The sequence below is a fragment of the Orycteropus afer genome, unplaced genomic scaffold (genome assembly GCF_000298275.1).
Source record: "Orycteropus afer afer isolate SDZICR_OR568_19922 unplaced genomic scaffold, OryAfe1.0 scaffold00110, whole genome shotgun sequence".
Lineage (NCBI taxonomy): Eukaryota > Metazoa > Chordata > Mammalia > Tubulidentata > Orycteropodidae > Orycteropus > Orycteropus afer.
The window spans coordinates 5,698,675-5,722,479 of NW_006921697.1; the positions used below are offsets into that span (position 1 = coordinate 5,698,675).

The 23,805-nt window shown below is 38.4% G+C and overlaps 1 protein-coding gene across 1 annotated transcript in view; it reads right to left on the reverse strand.

Annotated features, from left to right (window-relative positions):
- Positions 1–3,438: 3,438 nt before the first annotated feature.
- DCTN4 (dynactin subunit 4) overlaps positions 3,439–23,805 on the reverse strand; it is a 41,313-nt gene continuing 20,946 nt past the window's right edge. The window contains exons 10-14 of the mRNA XM_007943626.1: positions 16,456–16,529; positions 12,698–12,752; positions 10,400–10,507; positions 7,845–7,942; positions 3,439–3,652 (exon numbers count right to left, since the gene is read on the reverse strand). Of these exons, the coding sequence (XP_007941817.1) occupies positions 3,439–3,652; positions 7,845–7,942; positions 10,400–10,507; positions 12,698–12,752; positions 16,456–16,529 (549 nt within the window). The remainder of the gene's footprint in view (positions 3,653–7,844; positions 7,943–10,399; positions 10,508–12,697; positions 12,753–16,455; positions 16,530–23,805) is intronic.

The window sequence follows — 23,805 nt, forward strand, 5'->3', positions numbered from 1 at the left end:
GGATGTCTTGGAAACCAAGCAAAGAAAGTTTCAGAGAAAAGGGAGAGGTTAACTGTCAGATGCTATTGGAAGGTTAAGTAAGACTGATAATTGACAGTTCTATGTGGCAGTGAAGGAGCTCTGGTGGTACAGTGCCTGAGGCATTTGACTGCTAAGCACTGCTAACCAGAAGGTTGATGGTTCAAACCCACCAGCCACTCTATGGAAGAAAGATGGGGCAATCTACTTCCGTAAAGATTTGCCACCTTGGAAACCCAATGGGGGTCACTGTGAGTTGGAATCGATTCAACATCAGTGAATTTAGTTTTGGTTGGATGTGGCAATGTGGAGATCACCAGTAACCTTGAGAACAGTTCTGATGAAACGGTGGGGATGACAGACTAACTGGAATGCCTTTAGGTGAGAATGGGAAGAGGGGACCTGGAAGGTGGAGTTACCAGTTTTGTATTAAAGAAAGCAGAGAAAGGAGGGCAGGGGCAGCTGAAGAGGGGTAAGAGGTCAATTTTTTTTAACGATGAGAAAATCATAGGATGTTGATAAAAATGATGCAAAGGAGGGAACATTATGAGGCAGCAAAAGCAGGGGAGAATTGCTGACTTGATATCCCTGAACAGACATGAGGATGGGATCTAGTGCATTAAGTGGTGGGGTTGGCTTTCAACAGAAGGAGCATGAACAATTCATCAAAGAGTATATGGCTACAGATGAAGGTGAGTGGTTACTTGTCAGATTGGATTAGTTTGTGTATTTGTAAGGATATCTTTGGGAGCAATGACTTAGGCTTAAAGCAGGTAGAGGCCTAACAAAATAGCATTTACATAACAACTCTAACTAAGAACATGTTTACAAGGAGCTCAACCAACATTTACTTACATAATGTTCTAATGAACTAACCTGATAGGAGGCTTTAGCTTAGTTCATGTAAATAACTGACAGAAGGCAGCATGTCCCCCTGATCTTCATATATGAACTCTCTTGATTCTCTGTCTTCCGACTCTCAACTGTGCCAGTTCAGTCTTCATGATCCCAAACAAAAGACACACTCAAGCGTCATCTGCTTTATTTCACTACAGTAAGTTAAGCAGTAAGGCAAAACAGTAACCTGCCATTTAATCAAGATCAAGGAGTGCCTCTTATTCCCAAAAGGGACCAAAGATGTTTCTTCACAAATATGGATGACATTTAGCTCATTACGCCTATCAGCACTTTGAACAAAAGAAAACTGGTGGGTTAATCAAATCACAAATCTGAATCAACACAGACTTAAATTTCCAAAATTATACTTTCAAGTGCTACTGGAATCTAACTCTTCTGGAGTGGTCCACACTAACTATGCATTAGACAATCTTACATGTGATCTAATATAAAAAAGCAACAAATACAATTCCTAATTTCACCAGCTGAATGAGGAAACATTTCTATGAACACACAAAATACCAGCCTGCACTAAAAACTATCCTGAGGAAACATTAAATCCATGGCTGCTATTCTGAAAGTTAATTTGGCTTCTGATGAAATAATTATTCTATTATCAAAATTGTTTTTGTGAGGGTGTGAGACCTATAACTTTAACATTATTTTTGGAAACATATACCAGCTATATGCCATAAACACATGACATACAACTGTGTGTAGTCTATGAAATCTGTAAACATAAAAAGCTATCCTCTACTTTGATGCCCATTTCCTCCACTGGCAATTATGGAGCAGTGGCTTCATAGTAGGCTTTAGTAGGTAGTGAAATAAAAATTATTTTGACACTCTGCAGTGTTACAAAAACTTAAATTCTTCCTATAGTCTGCAAGTTTGTCACTATCCAACCCCCATTCCAACTCCTAACAGGCTAAACCCTATTTATCATTGTCATATAATATACACGAGTAATTTATTCTTACACTGCAACATATATATTACTCTGTAGGAATATTGTTTCATATAATTAGCTTGACCTTAAGAGTACAATTTAGTGTTTTTCAAAGGTTTCCTAAATTTTTATCTTTCAAGGTAAGACAATTTACTTTGTCCTATCTGTACTCTAGATTACAGTACATCATCGTTTTTTTTCTTTAAACAAAATACTTCAAATTGAAAACAAAACTAGGGTAAAGACGAAATTTCCCCTTTCCCCAAATGTTGTTGGTCACTTGTTAACAATACATTTACTGAGAAGGTGGTGCAGCTGGTGGCATACTGTGTCAAGTCTCATTTTAGAAAACATCACAGGATCCAGGTTAGCAATCCAATCCAGGACACCAAGGGAAATAGCGTCTGTGCTGTCAGGCCAGTATCTGGGCTATCTGATGAACTATTCTATGGTTTACAATCAAAATGGTCTCATAAGACATATCATAGATAAAAATCATAAATTCAGGAAAAGTTTTCGTTCTTCATATCCAGTTTTAGATTCTAAAGATTGTAACTGTCAATTTCCCCTTCAAATCAATGCAAAGAACATTAGATCAGATGCCTTAAAAAAAAAAAAAAAATCATCTAACCTATAAAATGTTTTTTTGTGTTTTGCATTAGAGGAGTGAACTTATTCACTCATGTTTTCTTTGGACTCTTTCCAGGTCCAAAATACTCTGAACAATTTATGGAGCTAAAGAGGCAGAGAAGAGAGGGGGGCATAGGGAGTTACATAAAAAGATTGCCTCCTTGTGGCAGTATTACTTCCTGGATATTGTGGCAACATTTAAATGAACAGAATTTGCCACTCCCTTGATTTGGTAATTATTTGCTTCTCTAATTCTTCGTAAAAGACAAGAGTTTCATATTCCACTAAGGAAAAATTTTAAGAGTAGTCAACAAATAATGTTCTGTTTTCATTAAAAGAGCAAATAAATGAGTGCCTTAGGGATTGCACAGGTTGTTCCAATCATCATAAAGCAAAAGACAATGTGACAATTCTATTTTGTGTATGTGTGTGTGTCAAATGGAAAACTCTATGGCAAGATGGAAGCCATGATGGAAAATGAAGGGATATGTTCAGACTGAAGATTACATCTAATGCAATGCAAAAAGCAGCTGGTACACGGAGACCAATGCTGAATCATTAACAGCAAGTCCACCATTGGGTTATAATTTTAAGTTTCATCTGTGAGATTCTGATCCTTCTGAGATCAAATTCAGAGATATTATAGTCAGAATTTCTCAGGTGGTAAATCTAACACCACTCTAAGGAATAGCTGCTCCCTTTCTTGGGATGGACATATGCTGTTGTTACTTGACATGCAGGGTTTGGTGAGGGAGACACAGGTTTACTGGTGTTACAGAAGGGACAGCAAGAGGAACAGCAGTTTCCCTGTGCTCCTAATGCCTTGCCTAGGCCTAGGCCCCCACATCATGAATAAACAAGGCCTAACTAAGCAGTGGCTTCGGTATTTAAACATAGGTTCATGTAGACACTGTCCTTTGGAATCTGCCTACCAGAGGAATCTTTTAAGGAAGAAGTGGGCCCAAGCTGAGTTCTACATGCTGAGTGAGCCAGATGACTTCTGTGCCCTGCTCACTTTCTTCGATGGGGCGGATGGGTGCTGCCAGGTTTTTAAAATCATGTTTCATCTTAAAGCATACGGTCACATCGCCCTCCTCGCGTTGTGGTGTAACTTTGATGAAAATTCCCACTTTGTTGGCCTTTCTGAAGGCTATAACACTGTCAGAGGAAATAAGTACAGCATTAGGTTATAAGTCTGTCAAACCACTAAAACTTAGTCATTTTATGGCACAACAGAAATCTCTGATGACAAGATCTGACTACCACCCCATTTATCAGCAATAAAGAGAGTTTCTTCAGCAAAATGTCCTTTAACCTTTTAATAGCATAATAACCTTTTAATTTTTTAATATTAAAAAAGTAAAATACTGCCACAAAAAATTCAAATGGGAAAAAGTTAAAGTCCTTCCCTTTATTCTCTCCTTCAACATACCACCCTCCCAGAAGAAAACTGTAAACACTTTGACTCCTACCCTATCAGGTATTTTTTGCCTTTTTTTAGAAAACACAAATGGAGCATACTATCCCGTAAGTTTCTTTTTTTCCACTTACTATAACACAAACACCTTTTCACATTGGTGTATACAGACCATCCTCATTCTTTTTTTTTTTAAACACAGTATTCTATTGTACATTTACCGTGATTGGTATATACTGATGCTGTTCCCAATTTTTTTCTATTATAAACAATGCTGCTGTAGACATCTCTTTACATTGATCTTTGTGCACATGTGGTGGTAATAATTAGATAGAAAATGATACTGTGGGAAGTTTTAAGAACTCAGAGCTTTAAGGCAATTTCTAGAATACAATTTTCAGTGCTTTTTTGGTAAACACCTTCATATATATTAGGAATTTTAAGAAAAAAGTCTCTTGAGTTGGGGTTTCTGTTTCAGCACTTAAAGTTATGCTTTAATAACTTAGCTTCAATAAGTAAAAGGGCAATGAAATAAACAGAATTTGATAAATTATCCAAGTGCTATTTTTTACTCTAAGGAAAGTTACTGGAATTAAACATTTGCATATCTGTACAGTATTATGTGGTATTAATTTCCAGATATTTAAAAGTTCTGTAAAATACATTGCTGTGACATATAATTAATTCAATTTTCTATTAATCTGTCATGTACTCTAATTGGAATTTATGCTATTTTTGAACATCTTTCCAGACGTTCACCTTGGCTTAACAAACTTGTGTATCTAATGAACACAATAACTTAAGGACATACATGGGGGTGTCACCATGAGTCAACACTGACTTGACAGCAACCAGTGGTGGTGGAATGAACCACAAAAAGCCAAGGATTTAAGAGAATGTAGTTCTTATTATAGTGACTAAACCCTCGACTCATATCAAATTCATATGAAAAAAAATTCAAACAGTTAAGAACAATATGAAGTACAAAGCAAGTTGTTCTTTCTCATTTTTACCTTCCCAGGTAACCACTGATATCTGGGGAGCATTTTTTAAAAAAATTTAGATTTCTGATCTTTATCTCAATCAATCCTAAATACACTGCCAATGAGTTGATTCCAACTCATAGTGACCCTCTAATGGGTTCCTAAGGCTGTAAATCTTTATGGAAGCAGACTGCCTCATCTTTCTTCTGCAGAGTGGCCAGTGGATTCAAACACCAAACTTTTGGTTAGCAGCCAAATGCCTTAACCACTATACCACCAGAGATCCTAGTCTTCACCTAGATCTGCTAAAAGAGAATGTCTGGGGATGGGACCTTGGACTCTAAAAAATAAAAAAAACAAAACAAAATACCAGCCCCCTGGTGCTTTCTCAAGTTAAATCAAATTTGGTAATCACTGTACTAATCTCACCTTCACTTTATTTTCCAACTTATCCCAGGTTCTCTCTTCTCTCCAGTATTTTGATCATTTAATCATTTTTAATCATTTTTAATCTTTTAAGCTTTTAATCATTCTGCTAAAAACCCTTTAATGGTCCCTGTGCCCACTTACTAAACTAATGTTTTTTGACTCCAAACCTGCCTTTCTATATATCCTGCTTTGTGACACAGGATTCTGCTAAACACATTTGTTTCGTAGGCTGGCTCCCTGTTAGGCTCTGTTAACAGAGGCTCTAATAGGAGACTAGGAGCCTGGAGGGAGAAGGGCCTTGTTCCTCTCTGTGAGCTTCCTGTTTGTTTGCAATGCCTGTACGCATCACTTCAGCAATGTTTCTTCATCCCTGAAGTGGCAGTATCCAGTTGCAGATTCCCAACTCCTGCATAATCAGCCTTATCATGCCACCCCTCCTATGCCACCTTGAGATGCCAGCACCAGCCAAGCAGTGCTCCGTCCCGATTGCCCAGAGGTCTGAGTATTAGCTTTATGGGGGCTCCTCCCTCAAGCTTCTAAATTTTAATAATTCTAACATTTCCCTTTGCTTTCTCAGCCCTAGAGATGGTAGATGCTTCATAAAGATGCTACCTCTGGGGTACTTTACAGTTCTCTTTTGCCCTTTCAGTTACCTATTTAATAAGTTTAACCAACTTAACAATTGCTTGTATTGAATTCTCTCTGTATAAATAATTTAAGGCGCCCTGGTGGCACTTGGTAAGGCACTCAGCTGCTAACCAAAAGGTAGGCAGTTTGAACACACCAGCTGCTCTATGGGAGAAAGATGAGGCAGTCTGCTCTCATAAAGATTTACAGACTTGGAAACTCTATGGGGTTGCTACGAGTTGCAACTCACTCATTGGCAGTAGGTTTCTTTTTTTGAGTAGCATTGTGGTTAAAGCACTGGGCTGCTAACCAAAAGGTCAGCAGTTTGAACCAAAAAGCTGCTCTGCAGGAAAAAGATAAGACAATCTGCTTCTGTAAAGATTCTACTCATTCCAGTAGGGTTGCTATGAGTTGGAATGGACACCATGGCAGTGGGTTTGGTTCAAATAAGTGACATGATTAATGTTTTGGGGATGAATCCTGATATATTCCCTATCCAGAGAAAGGTTTGGTTTTTTACTTCTCAGCTATTAGGTATGACAGTAAAATCTAGTAATTACTTTAAGGGGGAGGGTTTGTTGTTGTTGTTGTTATATGCCGTAGAGTTGGACCTGACTCATAGCGACCCCTCCTTGGGTTTCCGAGGCAGTATCACTATGGAAGTAGATTGCCCCATCTTCCTTCCGAGGAGTGGCTGGTGGGTTTGAACCGCCAGCCTTCTGGTTAGCAGTCAAGTGCCTTAGCCACTATGCTACCAGAGCTCCCAAGGGGGAGGGTAGGTACACATTAAATGGTGAATCTATGCGGACAGAATATTATATCTTGTCACACTGTGGTGTAATAAATTACTTAGTGTGGCTTTTCTACCCATAAGCCATTGTAAACTCAGTGGTGGAATGAACAACTGAGGAGCTCCTGATTGTAAATGTTATGTACCTGGGTTATTTCTGTTGGGCATGGCACAATGCAATGTTATGGGAGGCTCACTCTCAGGTGCTTAGAATTCTGTTGTTATGATTGGTTGGTTTGGCCACTCTGCCAAGCTCAAAAGGAGGCCTCCTAGAGGCAGAACTCTCTCTGAACTGCTGGTTGAGGAAGACGTGCTCCTGAAAGAGACACGCGCTCCTGAAAGAGACACGTGCTGCTGGGAAAGAGACACAAGAGACACGCATTGCTGAGGAAGACACCAAGGGACATGCACTGCTGGGGGAGAGACTGTGAGAGACTTGGCTGAGAGACGGTGGGCTGGGAGAGAGACTGAGCGTTTTTCCTGAACTTGAATTGTAGCCTGGTGCTTCTCTAATAAACCCCATAATCTGTGAGTTGTGTGTGGCCACTGCAGCGAATTATCGAACCCAGGAGAGAGGTCGTGGGTGCTTTGGGAGGAATGGTTGGAGAAAGGGCTGGAGGGAGGAAGCATGTCTGGCCTCCCAGGAATAGGCCTTGGGCTATTGATGGTGATTCTGTCTTCCTATTGTGGGATTAGAGGAGGTCAGAACATGTGGCCTCCGTGCCCTTTTTGCACACACCATTAAAAATCATGCACTCGAAAAACTTTCATTAATATGGAAAGATATAAAAATATTTAATTGAAAAACAACAGCAAAAAAACTGTTTATAGAATAATTGCAATGATGGAAGATATACCTGGAAGGACAAACACCAAAATGTTAACAGTGTTTACCGCTACTGCTGCGAAGTTAATGTGATTTTCTTTTCTTTTCTTCTGTATTTCCCAAATTTTCTATAGTGTTTATTTTTGTAAACAGGAGGAACAATTTAAGAGCCCCAGATAAAAAGTTTGGATATACTACTGGGCATCCTGTATCAGCCAACTGTGTGTGTGTGTATGTGTGTGTGTTGGAAGGGGGATGTCACAAAAAAGATCACTCACTCAGGGTCATCCTGAAAGTCCTGGGGTTCTGCCAACTCATCGTACTCTGCTGCTGCGTCCTTGCCAGCTAAAATGAGCTCTTTGGGAGGCACCACCACCTGGAGGTCAACACAGAGGCCTGGTTCAGAGCGAATCCATGCATGGTAGTTGGTTATTCAGTGCAATAGACCAAAGCATTAAACTGATCTAGACATATACAGTGAAACTTATTGATAGGACTGCTTTGTTTTTCTGGGTCTCATAAGTTTTCCACTTTTGGTAAGATGAAGTCTTACCATTTTTCTGTTGCTCATTTTAGTGAGTTTTCCTTCTCTGACAGGTTTCTGCCTTATACAGGTTCTGGTTTTTACAGGTTTTACTACATATGCAAGTAGCAAGCTTTAGGGCACATACAGCATTATACTAACTATATGCACTTTTAAAACACTGTTTCAGAATACACACATTTCAAATAAAAGTGTAAGAAGAGAGAAATACAAGGGAATGATGAAGTCAAGTGAGTGGTTACTTCATTGGGGCTATAAGTGGCAAATTCAACTGGAGAGGATACACAAGAGGATGAAATGTGTCTTTAATGTTTTATTCCTCAAGAGGGTGATTACATGGTGTTTGCTGTATTAGCCTCTATACTTTTGGTGTATCTGAAACATATTGTCTTTTTTTTAAAAAAAAGAAAAGCAAAACCCCTGTTCCACATTGGATATTTTCTGTAATGGGGATGCTAGGTATGTTTATAATCATAGAAAACATTTCAGCATTCTTCAGACTTCTGTTGGAGCTCTGGTGGCATAGTGCCTAAGGTATTTGACTACTAACCAGAAGGCCAGCAGTTCAAACTCACCAGACACTCCTTAGAAGGAAGGCTGGGCAATCTATTTCCGTAGTGATACCACCTTGAAAACCCAAGGAGGGGTTGCTATCTGACTCGAGTCGGATCTGACTCGACAGCAGTGACTTTTTTTTTTTTTTGCTGTTGTTTAGACTTCTGTTGCAACTGTTTCAACTTTACTATGTTAGAGATTAACAGATAACAATGTCAACCAAATTTGCAATTATAGCTATAAATGTAGCAGGAGGAAGTGTAAAGAGAGAGAAAGACAGCAAATCTACAAAATGGCTATAAGCCGTAGGCACTTATTTCTGTCTCTGTCTTTAGTGGATATGCTTATTAGTCTTTTTCAAAAGAGGGCAAAGGACAGATGTGTCATTTCCTCTCCTTAGAAGTGATGCGAATAAGTAAAAGGCAGCAAAAGAAAAAAAGAAAAAGGGGGGTAGGAGAAACTCTGTAATAGTAAGTATTATTTGATTAACAGAGTTAATTAAAGATAGCGGGGTCCTTTCTACCAATTGTTCTCAGGTTGAATGCAGTTATGAGTATGAATGCTGTAAGTACTATGCTGAATTAAGAATGAGGAATAGATGGTACATAAAATAAGTTTTTTATTTGAAATTTCAAATACTAGATGAATCACCAGGGATAAAATGTAGAAAGGCCACATTTCATCCATTCAACATATACTTAATGAGAATCAAACTCATCCATTATGGTATTTAGGTAGTGCTATGTATAGCTCAAGGGAGCCCCAGTGACACAATTGTTAAAGCACTTGGATAAACTAAAAGGTTAGTAGTTGGAATCCATCCACCAAGCACTCTGCAGGAGAAAGATGTGGCAGTCTGCTTCCTGAAAGATTTACAGCCTTGGAAATCCTATGGGGCAGCTCTCTGTCAGAATCAATGGCAGTGGGTTTGATTTTATGTATACTTTATATAAGCTGAAGGAATCTTGAAGAGGACTATCAGTTTTTAAATGGGGAGACACACACACACACACCCACACACACAGTCTTAATCCACATCTTTCTCAGGCACTGGTGAGTTTAAACTGCCAACTTTTCAGTTAGCAGCCAAGCATTTAACCACTGTGCCACCAGGAGTCCTGTTTTTTGTTTTAAGTCTGTGTCTATCCTAAGGAGATGATATCTGATGAGTCTTGATGAGTAAGTATGTGTTTGACTAAGAGATAAATGTGTAGGTTAGGGGAGTAAGGATAGAAAGAACACATTTCAGGTAAAACAAATACCACATACAACTCTCCAGCATGAAAGTTCCTAATCTATTGATCTGCTTAGATCACAACTATTAATCAGTACCACCTGGAGAGCCCTAAATGTGGGGACTTAAGAGATCATCACGCTGGAAGAACAGACAAAGGTGAGGTCATTATGCTATGCCAAGGAGTTTGGACTTCAACCCAAAGTCAGAGGGAAGCCAATGGTTTTAGAAAGTTCACCCTTGCAGCAATATAGAAGATGGGCTGGAATGGAGGTCTGGGGTAGACTGAAAACAGTGAGCTCAGTAATGAAGTCACAGTCCAGGTAAGATGTGATGAGACCCTCAACTAGAGCAGTGGCAGTTATCTTTGAGAATAAAGTAAAAAAGTTAGGAGGTGGAATCAAAAGAACTTGATGACTACCTGGGGATGAATAACAGGGAAAATGAGGCCACCCCAGGCAAAGTCAAGGTCAGTCAGGATGAGGCAAAGTATTTCTTACCTTAGCAGTGCTATTGATATTATCAGGGTCCCCTTCCTCGCACTCCAACAACGTCACATGGGTGAGATTCTCCACTGGATTTGTTAGAGTCAGGAGCACCTGGCTCTCCTGCAGAACAGGAAAAACATCTCAGACATGTTACAATACTGCCATGTAGATTTATTTTCTTAGCTGCTGTATCAAATATTCCACAAAATCATGACTCCTTGATTACTCCTGAGCAATAACACCTATTTGTATTAATACTATATATTCTGTGGAGTTGCTATTTCACTGAGGAGATAGGACAGATCCTATAGAAAGTGCCAGTTACTAGGTCCAGAAATTCTCAGGAATGTATACTACCAATTGTTTAATAGTTTACAACTCTTGCCGCATCCAGGTTGCCACTTAAGGCCTGAAAGAAGGAAGTCCTCATAAACAGAATACAGGAGCCACAGGTTAGCCAGATGTACTAACATTAAAAAAAAAAAAAAATCCCTACATAAAAACATTGTTCTATATCCTGCTTTGGTGAGTAGCATGCATAGCAATTATACGAGGTCTTAAAAGCTTGCAAGCAGCCATCCAGATGCAACAATTAGTCTCTCCTCGTCTGGAGCAAACAAGAATGAAAAAACCCGAAGACTCATGGAAATGATTAGCCCAAGGGACTAGTGAGTGAACCACGTGAACCTCAGCCTATATGACCCTGAGACTAGAAGAACTAGATCATGCCCAGCTACCACTATCAACCACTACTGCAGGAGATCCTGGATAAAATGGGAGAACAATGTGCAACAATACTCAAAATCATAAAAAAGACCAGGCTTATTTGTCTGATAGAGCCTGGTGAAACCCCTGAGACCATGGCCCCTAGTTGGCTTTCAGGCCCAGAACTGAACTCACTCTTATTGCTTCCAGCCAAACAACAGACAGGCATATAGGGTGAACATTTTCACCAGGCAGATATACTCCTTAGAATGATCACGGGCCAAGAGAGGAATAGTATTTACACAGGGAGATAGCTCAGGGGGCAGAAATGCATTAAAAAGGACACAAGGAAGAAGTAACTATAGGGAGGAAGTAGGAAGAGAGAGGTTACATTGTGGGGATTGCAGTCAATGTCATGAAACAAAATGTATATGAACTGCTGTATGGAAAATGAATTTGCTCTGTAAACTTTCACTCAAATCACTTTTTTTTTTTTTTTTTTAAAGGCACAAGGTTGTTTTAAAACCCTTTAACATTTCCTTTTTACTTTTTTAATTTTTACTGTGATTTGGGTGAAAGTTTACAGAGCAAATTGACTTCCATACAGCAGCTCACATACACTTTTGTCTCAGCACACTGCAATTTCCCTCGATGCAACAGCTCCCCTCCCATTTCCTTCCCATAGTTACTCTTCCCTATGTCCTTCCCTGCCACGCACTCCTGCCCCCCGAGCTGTCTCCCTGTGTGTAAACAGCCCTTCTGTTCTGCCATGATTGATCTCTCCAAGGAGTGTATCTACCTAATGTAAATGTTCCAACTCATACGCCTATCTTTGTTTGGCTGGAAGCCATAGGATTGGGTTCAATTCCAGACCTGAAGGGCAACTAGGGGCTAGAGTCTCAGTGGTTCCATCAGACTCTATTAGACCAGCAAACCTGTTCCTTTTTTTTTTTTTTTTAAATGATTTTGAGTTTTGTTCCACATTGTCATTGTTCTCCCACTCTATCCATGATCTCCTACAGAGATCTCCCCCCGAGTGTTGACAGTGGTAGCTGCTTTTAACATTTCTTAAACCATGATAATCTCCACTTGGTTGGTACTCCCTTGAAATAAGCAACAAAATCTTTAAAATGAAAAGGGACTATAGATAGAAGTATCTTCATGAACATTATGAAAGAAATGAGCTAAAGAGGCTTTTACAGAATATTCTATATTATCTGGGGTACACATGGGAGAAAGGAGTGTAAGTGAGGACACACACGCTGGTAAAGAATCCCCCCACTTCCTATACCATCGTCCCCCACAGAAAGAAAAAAGGAGGTAAAGATGGCTATCGGGGCCAACATCATCTCCTTTCTTTTCTCCACCTCTATATAATGTGGATATTGCTCCTTATACAAACATGCCAAAGATGCTGCTGTCAAGCATCCCAGCCTAAAGAAATATAAAGTTTCAATAATTTCACAGTTTCAAACTTCATTCATTCCTGTCCCTTATTCATTGCATCCTATGCCAAACATACACCCACAGACCCCAACACATACACAGTCATAAACCTTTGATTAGTCAAGTCTTTATTTTTCTGTTATTAAGTATGGTACTGACCTTCATGTAGCGAAGATTGGGAATTGACATGATTCTCACTTCTGGGATATAATTGCTATGCATGAATAAAAATATGCATTAATGTTCACCAGAGTCCCTTAAAATTAGTTATTTTTCACCCAGTGCAGCAAATAATTTCATGATAATTATAACATGTCATGGAAAAAGAGTTTTAAAGATTTATACTATCACTGTGATAAGCACTTAAGAAAGCACTTAAGACATGCCAGGAAACCAAACTGGTAATGAGTTCTTCCTAAAATCTTATGTATACTGCTAGTTTAGATCTTGTGTGTGTGTGTGTGTATGTGTGTTGTGTGTGTCTTGGTAGATGTCTCCCTTACATATTTAGACTCAAACCCAGGTAACTCTAGGGTTCTTGCTATTAACCAATATGCTATGCTGCCTCTTTAAATAGATAATTACATTTAAATGTACTTGTTCTAGACTCAAAACTGCCCAGGTTCAAATCCCAGCTTAGCTTTTATATACTATGTGACTTGGGGCAAGATATTCTTTGTGCCTTAGTTTTGTTAATTATAAAATGAAGACAGTAATATATATCCCTTGAGATTATTTTAAAGAATAAAGAAGATAGCATATGCAAAAGGTGCTTGAAACAGTGCTTGAAACAAAACACTCATAAATTTCATTACCATTTATCTATTATATAAGACAAAAATCTTATACTGCAGAGACATGAAGTGAAAATAAAAAATGCATTTTAGAATCAAGGCAATAAAGTATTTTAACTTCATACCAGATGTTTTCCATGCAGGACACTAGTACAACCTGGGTAACTTAATACAAATCCAAGGACTCACTACCAAGGCTTTAGATTCAGTCTATTTCAGATGGGCCAGAGCATCAGTATTAAGATTCCCAGGCAGTTCTGCCATGATGTATGAAAAGAATATTTTTAAAAAATAAAATTTGTTGTGGTAAAATAAACGTAACAAAATATTTGCCATTTCAAGCATTTGTGTATGTACTAGTCAATGACATTAATTACACTCACTATGTTGTACAACCATCACCACTATCCATTTCAATTTTTTTTCATCACCCTTAACAAAAATCTTGTTGTTGTTTGCCATCAAGTCAGACCTGACTCATAGTGACCCCTCCTTGGGTTTCTGAGGTAGTATCACTACGAAGTAGATTGCCCAATCTTCCTTCCGAGGAGTGGCTGGTGGGTTTGAACCGCCAGCCTTCTGGTTAGCGGTCAAGTGCCTTAGGCACTACGCCACCAGAGCTCCTAACAAAAATCCAGTCACCCTTAAGTGATAACTCTCCATCTCCCTTGTTGTTGTTGTTGTTATGTGCCATCGAGTCAGAACCAACTCACAGCGACCCCTCCTTGGGTTTCTGAGGCAGTATCACTATGGAAGTAGATTGCCCAACCTTCCTTCCGAAGAGTGGCTGGTGAGTGTGAACCATTTCCCTTAGTAATCACTAATAAACTTTTCATATCTATGCATGTACCTATTCCAAATATTTGATGTAAGTGTGATCATATATAGTTATGCTTTTGTGTCCAATTTTGGTTAGCATAATATTTTCAAGGTTTATCCATGTTGTAGCAGTATCAGGACTAAATTTCTCTTTATGGTTGAGTAATACTCCATTGTGTTTATCTATTCATCTGTTGATAGATACTTAAGCTGTTCCTACCTTTTGGCTACTGTACATAATGCTGCAATAAACACTGGTGTATAAGAATCTGTTTGAGTTCCTGCTTTCAATTCTTTTGCATATATACCTAGGAGTAGAATTGCTGGGTCATAAGGTAATTTCTATGTTAAATTTTTTGAGAAACCACCCAACTGTTTTCTACAGCAACTACACCATTTTACATTCTGATCAGCAATGGATGAGGGTTCCATTTCTTCACATCCTGGCAAACACTTGTTATTTTCTGCTCTAGGGTAACAGCCATCCTAGTGGAGGTGAAGTGGTATCTAACTGTGGTTTTGATTTGCATTCCCTAATGACTAATGAGCATCTTTTCATGTGCTTGTTTGCCATCTACATAACTTCTTTGGTGAAATGCCTATTCAAGTCCTTTTGTCCATTTTCTGACTAGGCTGTTTGTCTTTTTATTGTTGAGGTTGTCTTTTTACTGTTGAGGTTATAGCATTTTTCCTCAAAGCAAGTTTAAAAAATCGATATTAAGCACAGTCTGCCATCCATAGTGTTTCTGTAAGGAGTATAATACAAAATTAAAAAAGGAATTTATACCAGACTTCCTATGTGCTATTTTTGTCATTCTTTCATTTCTAACCACTCATGTACTAAATAAGAGTGATTAAGAATATGGAACACACTTTACAGTAGAAAGCATTTGTAAACGTAGTAATTCATTTGATTCTTCTCAACAACCCTGAGAGGGCGGCAGCACAGGGGTAGTTACTACTCCAAGGAAGGAACTAAAGTTGAGATACACACGGTTAAGTGACAGGCTCATACGTGGCCTTCCTACCTCACCAGATCTAGATTTCTCCACCTTTTTGTCTGCCACTGACTTGTCTTTAATTGCTGCATAATATTCTGTAGCATGAGTGTAACTCAATTTAATCAATTATTTCCCTGCTGATGATTAATCAGCTTGACACAGAAATTATTTCCAGGTCTTTGCCACTGAAATGCTGCAATACTTTATCTTTGTAAACATACCCTTACATACTGCTGCTTCTGTTTCTCCAGAGTAGATTACTGAGATAGTATTGTTGGTTAAAGTGTATGTGATTTGTCTTGATACTGTCAGAACACTCTCCAGATCAGGCTCTAGCAATTCACAATCCTACCAACAATGTATGTAAATATGGGTTTCCCTACATCTTCACTAGCCCTAGATGCTACTGTTGAACTTCAGCTCTCAAGTTTCAGTACTCAGCACTCAGCATATAGTTGTCAGCCATTTGGATTTCCTCTTCTATAAGCTGGTTGTTCAAATTCTTTGCCCCAGCTCTTCCCTCCTTTTTGATCTTTGCAATTTGTAGAATTACGTGTATCAGTGATATTAAAACTTTTATATGTCTTAAGTGGCAAATATCTTTTATGGCTCCACTCTCTGCCTCATGACTTTGCTCTATATTTTGTCTTTTACAACTCATGTTTCATTTTGCTAAGGTCAAATCTGCCTCTTTTTCTTAGTAGCTTCTATGTTTCCTGGTTTGCTTAGGAAGGACTCTCTGACCCCAAGAAACATTTCCTTAACTGAAAAAAATTTTCTTTTTTTTTGGTAAGTGATTTTTGTATAAAATTCTCTTCTACTGTCAAGTCCCAGTGAGTTACTAACATTAACTTAATCACTTTTATCCTACTCCCTGAAGTATATCAGACACCAATAAATGAAATGACTAGATAGGGTTACCCTTCAATCTGCCATACTTTATTATTTTTACTTTACTTTTAAAAGATCATTACCAAACTTAGGTACTTTATAATTTGCAACAAATGACAAATGACTCTCCACTCAATAATCAAAGACCACACTGCCCCAGACCACACAGTGTGACCACTGTGTCCCTAATACAAGCATCTTTAACTCTAAACCTGAAGATTTAACTTAAATCTTCACATAGGGTAACTAAATTGCAAAGCTAAATAGGTATAAAGTAACAAGCAGATTATTCTGACGTTGTTCCTCTTTTCTTTTTTTAAGACAAGGCTTAAGCATATTTCACATTGAAAAATAAAACAAAAGTAAAACATGAACAACAATAATTTAAAAAAATCACAAACAAAATACTCACACAGCAACCAGCTGGATTTTAAATTTGATAGATGTTGGATTAAATTCTGGCTTGCTCAAATTATGTTCACATTTCTATAAAGAAAAAAATACACAGTAGATATTGGAGGCAAAACAAGAATGTACTTTGCTGATTCATACCAAACCAACCAAAACCCACTGCCAACAAGTTGATTCTGACTCACAGTGACCCTTTACAGAGAACCGTTCCCATAGAGTTTCCAAGATCGCAAATCTTTATGGAGGCAAACTGCCTCATCTTTCTCCCATGGAGCAGCTGGTGGATTTGAACCACTGACCTTTTGGTTCGCAGCCAAATGCTACGCTACTATGGCATCAGAGCTCCTTTCTGATTCACAGAGCTACTCATTTCAGAAGGATATTTTGTTTTATTCTGTTACAAGGCCATACGTTTTAAAATAGAATGCATATCACTGAAAATCAAAACTACAAAAGATGTTATTTTTGAGATTCTGGACCTAAGTGAGTACATTATCAAATATTATTATATTTTTATGGTGCTTAAAAAATACTGAAATAGTACAATGTACTCAGTGTTTTAAGTGGACTTAAACATCACATAGCCTCACACTTATGAGGTAAGTGTAGGTACTATAACTTTTAGAGATGATGCAAATTAGGAACAGGAAGGGTAAGTAAACTATGCAACAGAGCCAGTAAGAACTGTGGCTAGGATCTGAATTCAAGTTATGAGACTCCAGGTTCAATGTTTAAAACACAGGAATAATCATATACTTACTTTCTAGAATGGGTACTACATATACTTAAAATATTTTTTTAAATAAATTTTATAAAAAGGTATAAAGATTCCCCTTCTCCTCCTCCCCAGAGCTAGTCAATTTCTCTTGTGTTCTCTCACAGACAGCCTATGTGTGTACAAGTGTAAGCACAGATCATCTTCCTTTTTTCACAACACAATAAACCAAAACCAAATCAAATTCACTGCTGTCGAGTCGAATCCGACTCACAGTGACCCCCATTGGGTTTCCCAAGGTGGTAAATCTTTATGGAAGTAGATTGCCCAGTCTTGCTTCGGCAGAGTGGCTGGTGGGTTTGAACCACCAATCTTCTGGTTAGCAGTCAGATGCCTTAGGCACTGTGCTACCAGAGCTCTTTTACAATACAACAGAGAGCACTTTATACACAATGTTCTGCCATTTGTGTTTTTCACTTAGAAAAAGTGAATTGGAATTAATTTCATACCAGTAAAAAAAGATACTCCTGTAAATCACTATAAGGATTTCATAATGTATATAACCAGACCCCAAATGATGGACGTTTAAGATGTTCTCATTATTTTGCTATTACAAATAATACAGCAATGAATATTTTTGTACATGAATAATTTTCTACATGTATAAACCTATTTGTAGGACAATTTTCTAGAAGTAGATGAAAGAATACATGCATTTATTATGTTGATAGATACTGTGGAACTGCTAACTTCTTCCAGTCTTATGATTATTAAATAGCATGTTGCTATAGTTTCAATGTACATTTCCCTGATTACTACATATAGTATTTTTGTTATATTTATTGGCTATTGAAATTTCTTTTGCCACAGCTTATGTTACTATCTACTGTTTTTATTTATACAATTATCTCCTTTTCAAAAGTTCACTTCATGCCACTTCACTTTTATGAAAGACTTTCATTAGTAACTGTTTTCACTAAAATAAATCTGAAGAGGATTTTTGTTTTAACGAAAAAAAGTGGAAACAGCATTCAGCATTTGTTTTGCAGCAAGCTATTAAAGAACCAGCATGCACCCAAGTAGGAAGAGTGGTGTTACCAACCTCCATCCCTAGGAATTACACTCAGCATCTCAGTATCAAGATGCCTTAGCTTTGAACTGTGTGAGCACCTGTGCTTTACCTCAACGTGTTTGGTGCATCCATTAGCAAGATGTGTCCTAAGGTACCCGAAAAGCCTATAAAAGAGCTCATAAAGGTGTTACACTTAGCATAAAACAGGACGTAATTAAGTGTTTCGATAGTGGTGAACGAAATAAAGATACTGTGCATGTGTTGGATCTCCCCGTGTCCACCATTAGTACTATCTAAATGCAGAGAGAAAAAAAATCATGAAAGCTGCCAAAGTTACTATTGGTTCAGCTGGTAGTAAAGTGGTCTCTTTTAGTCAGCATCCAGTAATAGATAAAATGGAAGGTCTACTGCTTGAGTGAACTGATGGGTGACGAAGCATGGGAATACTCAAAAATTTTCCCGTATAAATTAATGGTAATTGCATCTTCATTTAATGTCATTTTGGCTTATGAAAGGTTTCAGAGGAATGCTCTACTGTGAAGAATAGGGGAAACTTGTACTGGGTTATCTTTTCCTTACAAATTTGCTAAAGTTCTTTACATATTACCAACACTGATCTTTTGCTAATCATGTTGCTGTTGTTGTTAGGTGCCATTGAGTTGGCTCTGACTGATAGTGACCCTATGCATAACAGAACAAAACTCAGCTGTGCACATTCCTCACAATCCTTGCTATACTTGAGCCCATCACTGCAGCTACTGTGTCAATCCATCTTGTTGAGGGTTTCTCTCTTTCTTGCTGACCCTCCACATTACCAAGCATGGGTATCCTTCTCTAGGGAACAGTTCCTTCTGACAACATAACCAAAGTAGGTGAGATGAAGTCTGGCTATTCCTGCTTCTAAGGAGCATTCTGGTTGCACTCCTTCCAGGGCAGATTTGGTCGTTCTTTTGGCAGTCCACCGTATTTTCAGTATTCTTTGCCAGCACCACAACTCAAAAGCATCAACTCTTCTTCGGTCTTCCTCATTCATTGTCTAGTTTTCACATGCATATGAGGTGACTGAAAACACCATGGTTTGGGTCAGGTGCACCTTAGACTTCAAAGAGACATCTTTGTTCTTCAGCACTTTATCTTTTGCAGCAGACTCGCCCAGTGTAATATAACATCTGATTTCTTGACTGCTGCTTCCATTGCTGTTGACTGTGGATCCAAGCAATATGAAATCTTTGACAATTTCAATCTTTTCTCCATTTATCTTAATGCTACTTATTGGTCCAGTTGTGAGGATTTTTTTTTTTTTTTTTATGTTGAGGTATACTGCAGATTGTAGTCTTTAATCTTCATCATTAAGTGCTTCAAGTCACCTTTACTTTCAGCAAGCAAGACTGTTAATGAGTCCTCCTCCAATCCCTGATGCCATGTTCTTCTTCACATAGTCCAGCTTCTTGGATTATTTGCTCAGCATACACACTGAATAAGCATGGTGAAAGGAAATGACCCTGGCACACACCTTTCCTGATTTTAAACCGTGCAGATCCCCTTGTTCTGTTTGAATGACAGCCTCCTGGTCTAGGTACAGGTTCCTCATGAGCATAATTAAGTGTTCTGGAATTCACATTCTGTGCAATGTTATCCATAATTTGTTATGTTCCACAGTCTAATGTTTTTGCATAGTCAATAAAACACAAGTAAACATCTTTCTGGTAGTCTTTGCTTTCAGCCAAGATCCATCTGACATCAATAATGACACCCCTCATTCCACATCCTCTTCTGAATCTAGCTTGCATTTCTGGCAGTTCCCTGTCAGTATACTGCTGCAACCATTTCTGAATTATCTTCAGCAGAATTTTACTTGTGTAATATTAATGATTTAAAAAAAAAACCAAAACCTCCCTGCCATTGAGTTGACTCCAACTCAAAGCGACCCCCTCTGGGTTTCCAAGGAGGTAAATCTTTATGGAAGTAGGTTGCCCAGTCTTCCTTCCACATATTAATGATATGGTTCTATAATTTCCACATTCTGTTAGATCACCCTTCTTTGGAATTGGTATAAGAATGAATCTTGTCCAGTCAGGTGGCCAGGTAGCTATTTTCCAAATTTCTTGACATTGGTAAGTAAGTGCCTCCAGCATGGCATCTGTTTGTTGTAACATCTCAATACGTATTCCATCAATTCCTGGAGCCTTGTTTTTGGCCAATTCCTTCAGTGTAACTTCAAATTCTCGCTTCAATACCACTGGCTCTTGATCATATGTCACCTCCTTAAATAACTAAACCTCAATCAATTCTTTTTCATACAGTGACTGCATATTCTTCCATCTTCTTTTGATGCTTCCTGCATCATTCAATATTTTGCCCATAGCATCTTTCAATATTGTAACTTGAGCTTTGAATTTTTTCTTCAATTCTTTTAGCTCGAGAAATGTTGAGTGGTTCTTCACTTTTAGTTTTCTAACTCTAGGTCTTTTCACATTTCATTATAATAATTGACTTTGTCTTCTCGAGCTGCTCTTGGAAATCTTCTGTTCAGCTCTTTCATCTTGTCATTTCTTCCATTTGCTTTGTTGTTGTGGTGGTGGTGTGCCACTGAGTCATTGCTGACTTATAGCGATCAGACCCTCCTTGGGTTTCCGAGGCAGTATCTCTATGCAAGTAGATTGCCCAATCGTCCTTCTGAGGAGTGGCTGGTGGGTTTGAACCACCAACCTTCTGGTTAGCAGTCAAGTGCCTTAGGCACTACACCACCAGAGCTCCCTCCATTTGCTTTAGCTACTCTCCATTCAAGAGCAAGGTTCAGTGTCTCTTCTGACATTCATTTTGGTCTTTTCTTCCTTTCCTGTCTTTTTAATGACCTTTTGCTTTCTTCATGGAAGATATTCTTGATGTCATCACATAATCCATCTGGTTTTTGGTCACTGGTGGTCAATAAGTCAAATCCTACCCTTCAGATTGTCTCTAAATCCAGGTGTGGTGGCTATGTTTTTGTGTCAACTTGGCTGGGCCTGGATGAGTGGCTGGGCAGCTGGTGGCAGTGATGCCCCACGATGAGACTGGCAATCAACTCTGTAGTGGGATCTACCAAAAGCAGCTGAGTAGCTGCTTTGGGTATGTGGTCTGTTTCTCATATATAAGAAGCAGCTTTGTGAATGATCTCTAGCATATGGCACGCTTAGACCCTGCATGTAGCTGTGTCGTTGCTCAGCAGCCTGCTATGCTCTGCTGACCTTGGGACTTACAACAGACTTAAGTTAATGGCCTGCCATGTGGTTTGGTAACATCAGGACTGTGTCTTTTTACTTGTCAACCTTGGGGCTTCTCAGCCTCAGCAGCCAGTAACTGTCTGAGTGAAGAAATGCCTCAAGCTCCAGTGGGCCAAGAGCAGGAGGCAGAGCTGAAGGCCAAGGCTGAAGGGCTTTGACCCAGCCCATAGAGCCTGGCGCTTTGAACTTGGACCTAAAGCCTCCAAATTATAAGAATAAACTCCTGTTTGTTAAGGCTATTCCATATGTGGTATATTCTTGTCAGAGCAGCACTAGGTAACCAGAACACCAGGTGAGATATATCAAGGTCATATTTTGGCTCTTGTGGACTTGTTTTCTCTTCAGCTTCAACTTAAACTTGCATATGAGCAATTGATGTCTTATGATAATTTTATATTTAAAATAAATTTATTTATTTTAAATACATAACTAGTCAACTGTCAACAACACCTAGTCAACTACTGTCATCATTTTGCTTTATCTAAGTATGTGTTTATATATTTTTTCCTGAACCACTTCCACCCTAAATACTGAAGTCTCCTTTCCCTAAAAATAAAGATACTGTTCTACATAAGCTTAATACCACTGTCACACCTAAGAAAATTAACAATTCTTGCACATATCAAATATCCAGTCTACACTGAAATATCCCCAACAATTTCATTTGTAGTTTTTTCCCACAAAATCATGATCCAATTGTACATTCACTAGTAACACTGGGTTATGTTTCTTTAGTCTTTTTAAAACTAATACAGTACTTCAGAAATATTCATTATTAAGGATGTATACCCAGAGAACTTTTTTCAAACTCATGTAAAATAATTTTTCTCCTGTGAAGCTATATTACCAAACTGATAATCAGTTAACTTCATTATCTTCAACTTGTTTTAAATTTTAGTTTGTTTTTAAATATTCAGTTTTTGAATGTAAAGTATTTACATGATTTAAAAATCAAGATTACATGAAAAAGGTAGACCTAAACAAGTCTTGCTTTCATCCCTATTTTTCACCCCATGTTGTTAGCTGCTGTCTTGCTTCTGACTCATAACAACCCCGTGTACAACAAAATGAAACACTGCCTGATTCTGTGTCACCATCACAATCATTGCTATCATTGACCCTACTGTTACAACCACTTTGTCAATTCGTCTTGTTGAGAGTCTTCCCCTTTTACACTGACCCTCCGTCCCAAAAGCAACTATATTTTAAGTTTTGGTTCATTCTTTCAGTGTTTCTTTTTTAAAGAATAAACAAATATATACACATAAACATATTATTTCCATCCTTTTGTAACAAAAGGTAGCGCACCATATGCACTGCCCTGCATTCTTATTTCTGCATTTCAAAATATATCTCATACCGGTACATCTTTTTTTTTTTTTCCTAAACAGATTTTAATAGTCATTGTGTGGAAATACCATAATCTGTATATTTTGTTGTGTACCTGTGGAGGGGTACCTTCAGGGTAGACAGCAAGAAGTGAGACTGATGGGTCAAAAGGTGTATATTTAATTTTGGAAGGTATTATAAATATATTATATGACTAACTAATATTTATATAAATTTGCATTGATTTAACTTACATATTAGTATTTATCACTACTAATCTTTTAATAAGATGTCACTTTGAAGACTAAGGTGTGCTTGACCCAAAGCTACAGTACTTTCAATAGCCTCATGTGGTAGTTCAGTTTGTGTGTCAACTTGGCTGGGCCTGGTTGAGTGGCTGGGCAGCTAGATGTAATTAGTATTCCCCATGATGAGACTGGTAATCAACTCCAAGGTGAAATCTACTGTGAGCAGCTGAGTAAGCTGCCTTAGGTATGTGGTCTGCTTCCCACATATAAGCAGCAGCTTTGGGAATGGTCTCTAGCTTATGGCACACTTAAACTCTACATGTAGCTGTATTGTTCAGCAGCCTGCCATGCTCTGCCAACCTTGGGACTTTCAATGGACTTGAATTAATGACCTGCCGTGTGGTTTGGTAACATCAGAACTGTGCCTTTTTTACTTGTCAACTTTGGGCTTGTCAGCCTCAGCAGCCAGCAGCTGTCTGAGTGAAGAAAAGCCTCTAGCTTCAGTGGGATGGGAGCAGGAGGCAAAGCGGAAACCCAAGGTTGAAGGGCTTTCACCCAGCCCCTAGAGCCTGGCACTTTGAACTCCCATTTGTGGTATATTCCTGTCAGAGCAGCACTAGGTAACCAGAACACTATATATATATATACACACACACACACACACACACACACACACATACATACACATACACACACAAAAACATACATTTTCTTTCTCCCATAC